The sequence below is a fragment of the Charadrius vociferus genome, unplaced genomic scaffold (genome assembly GCF_000708025.1).
Source record: "Charadrius vociferus isolate BGI_N301 unplaced genomic scaffold, ASM70802v2 scaffold147, whole genome shotgun sequence".
Lineage (NCBI taxonomy): Eukaryota > Metazoa > Chordata > Aves > Charadriiformes > Charadriidae > Charadrius > Charadrius vociferus.
This window is the reverse complement of record NW_009649570.1, coordinates 8,490,688-8,494,895: the sequence shown is the minus strand read 5'-3', so window position 1 is coordinate 8,494,895 and position 4,208 is coordinate 8,490,688. Positions and strand designations below refer to the sequence as shown.

At 46.7% G+C, this 4,208-nt stretch overlaps 1 protein-coding gene across 1 annotated transcript in view; it reads right to left on the bottom strand.

The window, feature by feature from the left end:
• Positions 1–2,694: 2,694 nt before the first annotated feature.
• The window catches only part of RAPH1 (Ras association (RalGDS/AF-6) and pleckstrin homology domains 1), a 60,552-nt gene continuing 59,038 nt past the window's right edge, over positions 2,695–4,208 (bottom strand). Inside the window, exon 13 of the mRNA XM_009890253.1 lies at positions 2,695–4,206. Within this exon, the coding sequence (XP_009888555.1) occupies positions 2,695–4,206 (1,512 nt within the window). The remainder of the gene's footprint in view (positions 4,207–4,208) is intronic.

Genomic DNA, 4,208 nt, shown 5'->3' with positions numbered 1-4,208 from the left:
GTGGAGCTGTCTTGGGGGGAAAAGAAAAACAGATGGGGCGAGCCGAAATCCCTGACTGCTCTCACCTGGGAGCACACGCTGCATCAGCTCAGACGCTTCTTGCCAGGGAGTAGGAAAACACATCCACTCACCTGTCATCAATAACCGCTGGGGAGTTACCACTGTATCTGCGCACCTTGTGCCCCACTGGTGGGTATGAGCCCCAGGAGCTGCATACAGTACAAAGCAGCAGGAGGACCAATGTTGAAAATTACAGCACCCATGAATTGCAGTATAGCTTAACAAGCTTCCTGTGAAGTTATTTGCCAGCTACACTGAGCATGCTTAAAATCAACAATGCAAATGCTTTTAAGGACACTTTCTAAGCACAAAAGTAGTAGAAACAAAACTTTGTGAACAATTTGAAAGATACAAAAAAGTGCCTTTCCATAGCAGTGCTTTAAAAATGCACACAATGGTATATACTCTTATTGCTCAAAAAAACTAGTCTGAAATATTAAAACAATTTCCAGAGGTGCTGAAACAGATTTTAAAAAAATCATATGAAACAGGTCAGCAGAGACAGCACCATTAATTTCTCTCTTTTCATGATGCACTTATTTAAAACTATATAGTTATAGATGTGTCATTTTTTCCCCTCTAATTAGCAAAACTTTTTTCCTATTCATAAATTATTCACAAAGACATTTATTTTATTATTTGGATTTTTTTAAAAACACTTTATAAAAAAAAAAGGACTGGGGGACACTGTCACAATAGTTCTTAAATCTATCAGCCTGAATTACTGTAATGAGAGATTAGTTTCCATCTTTTTTATGTGCTTGAGGATACTGTCAGGTCAAGCCACTTGCTTTTTGTTTCACTCTTTGGGGGAAGGAAAGCATTTAAACTTTGCTTTTGGAGAAAAAGTAAAGAAACAGTAAAATCACTTGCCATCTGAGCCACGACAGTATCCCCACGGTGATGAGGGAAGTTGTAACAACCGAAGATGGGGTAGGTACAGTCCAAGTATTTTAGTTACTTTACAAGGGTTGTGTACCACTACCCTGTAATGAACATGCATGATACAGAAGACCACTTACGCTGACTACACTACCTTATCACGATGTCCCAATATGTGGGTAAGACTGTACAATCAAGCTACTGACGTACAAGAAAAAGGACCCTAGTACCTGATCTGGTGATTGACTGGGAATTGGTGACAAACAAAAAAACCCAATGCAAATACAATAGTCTATTTCCTACTCACATGGGCCCTTAAATTAAATTATTAGCAAATGTTACTGCCTCTTAAGGCTGGGGTTTTCTTCCAGTCATCTCCCTTGACTGCTAGAAGTGCAACTTTGTAATTACCAGGTTTATGCATTGGTCGCAGTCTCTGGTGGGTCAAAGAAAAGAGAATTCCCACTGTGCCTGGCCTGGAATTACCACTCCCTTCTCTCTTTCTAGAAGGGAAAGTTTTCCTGACAGTTTCTCATGAATTATAAACAGTACTTTCTTCAAATGTTTCCAGACGCTGCTTTTTGTAAAGATAATACACCTTATCAGGCACAGACAAGGTGAGACTGTACGCTGTGTATGCTTGTGTGAGAATATAATGCTCTCTACAGAAACCTACCTGCTCATTCAGGGAAAGAATTACACATACAAGTGATGTATCAGCGTGGGTCAGCCTTGTAGGTCGCATTGATTGCAGGAGTCCTGGCAGCTTTCAGAAGGGGTTAACACAAATATGTTCATCTTGAGCCACGGAAACAAATGATCGAAACAAATAACTTACTATGAAGTTAGAATGCATAATGGATTGGAATAACATATTTATCCTACTTACTGCATGGACAAATAATTTCGAAATAATTTGTAGCACTGTATATTTTTACACTGTTTGGAAGGGAGGGGGAGGCTCTTTATAGTATAAATATATTTCACTCCAGCCCACTATATATAAAATCTATTTTCTTCCTCAGAACATACTCATTTTCAGTAGTATTATGACCAGAATGTTTTGGTATGTTGCATCTGTACTTTTCAATCAATGGACAATGTACAGTTAGGAGCAGAACACCTCAGCTCTGCATGATTTACCCACCACAAACTGCCATGAGGTTTGTGGGTTTTTCTTTTGTTGTGTTTTTTTTTTTCTTCCTTTCTTTAAAGTGCCCCCTACATCTTCATCTTTGCGGTAAGATTTGACTAGTTAGAGTCCGGTTCCAGATAATATAGTGACTGAAACAATAAATACGGTTCTACAAAAACATTCTGGTTATCTTCTATAATTGCGACAAAATGTATCACAATATATTATATACCTATACTTATAATACATGCACAAACATGTCTCACGTGGACAGACACTACAAAAAATTATCTCCCCCCCCTCCCCTAAATGCAGAAAAAGTAAGAAAATGGGGTTTTGGTCCAATCCATATGAAGGGTAAAGAAATTGAAAGGATAAGTCAACACCCCTCTACCCACTTTTCCCAATAAAATATCAACACCCCCAAGCCCCTAACTTTTTTGGCCTAGCCACGAGGGGAATGTCTTTACATTTAGCCTTAGCTACAGTTTGAGATCACCTCTTTCGATGGGGCTATCATCTACGTCCCCACATTCTCTCCAACTGCGCAAGACCACAGGTTGGCCGGTCATGGAGCAGCCCAGAAGTCACGCAGAGCACTGGCCCCTGGGGACCGACTACCAGTCCCGTGACAGCTTGGTGTTCTGATCCCTTTTGGGAGGTGCGGGGGGAGGCCCCCTCCGTAACGTTGCATAGCCCGATATGTGACTGCCCCCGAAGCTGCTCGTCTTCTGCTGGTCAGCCAACAGCTCTGGTGGAGGTGGAGGCAGGGCCATGTCATCCATGGTGGCTGTGGGCTCCGTTCTGGACATCCGCGCAGAGGAGAGGGAGCCATGCCGGGTGATGGATTTCCGCTGCAGCGTCCGGTTGAGGTCTGCCAGGAATCCCGGCTGAACGCTAAGGCTGGACTTGGGTGAAGTGGGCACTTGAGGGGCAGCTGACCCTGGTGGCTCTGCAACCTCCGCCTGCGTCAGTCGAGTGCTGTCATTCCGCTTGGGACGTGTGGGTGGTGGGGCTTTTTTCACAGATGGTTTTGACCATGCCTGAGGCTGGGGATTGACAACAGCGACTTTTGGGGAGGTGCTGCCTGAAAACACAGAGGGGATCTCAACTGGTGGGAGAGGAAGATCTATTTCAGGTGGTGGTGGTGGAAAGTCTGAATCGGATGGTGGTGAAGGGAATTCAACTACAGGTTCCGTCCCCGACACACCTGGAGCAGGAGCCTTGGCCGGGACCCCTCCTTGCGGAAGGACAATGGGCAGGCTCACCCCAGAAAGGTTGAGCTTTCCTGGCTTTGGAGGGGCTGGAGGAGGTGATGACTCCTTGGAAGGAGACCCTGACGGCTCTGGTGCGTGTGCAAATTTGCTGACAAGGCGGTCCACTGAAGGTCTCTTGGACTCATGGTACTCAGTGGAGCTGGTGGACTTGATGCTGGAGTTTCGCTGAGGTGTTGGAGGTGGTTTCTTCCCTCCAGGGCTTGATGTCTTGCTGGTCTTTTTGACTGGAGACCCTGATTTGTCAGGGGGGGGAGAACCTGCAGAGGAAGCTGGGGAAGGAGGTGGAGGAGGAAACACTAAGCTGCTCTCTGGTGGAGGAGGGGGAAAATCTGGTGAGGGAGCGGAAGCGGGCTGCCATTTGGGCTTTGCCTTTACTGCGGGAGGTGACTGTGGAGCCACGCTCAGTGGAAGGGGTTTCAGTGGCTGGGGCTCAGTGGCAGGTGGGGTGGGAGGAGGTGGGAACTGGCTAACTATCTGCTTCACCACTGATGGCACTGGGGACTGAGGGGATGGAGGAGGCTTCACAGAGAAACTCTGCTGCTTTGGGAATGTTGGGGGGGGAGTGGGGCCAGGAGGAGCTGGGGGAAGTGGAGGCACCTGGGAAGAGGTGACACTTGGTTGTTTCTTTATTGCAAGGGGCAAGGGAGCTGGGACAGGGGGGGTGGCATGTGTGACCCCTGGTGATGCTGCCTTCCCACTAGGCTGTGGGGGAAGAGCTGCCATGACAGGCTTTGGCGGTGCCTGGGGTGGTGGTGGGGCAGGCACAGGAGGAGGAGGTGGTGGCAATGAAGAGGTGGCAGTGGCCTGGCTTATATTTGGCTGAACCTGATGGATTTTTGGGGGCGGTGGTGGCG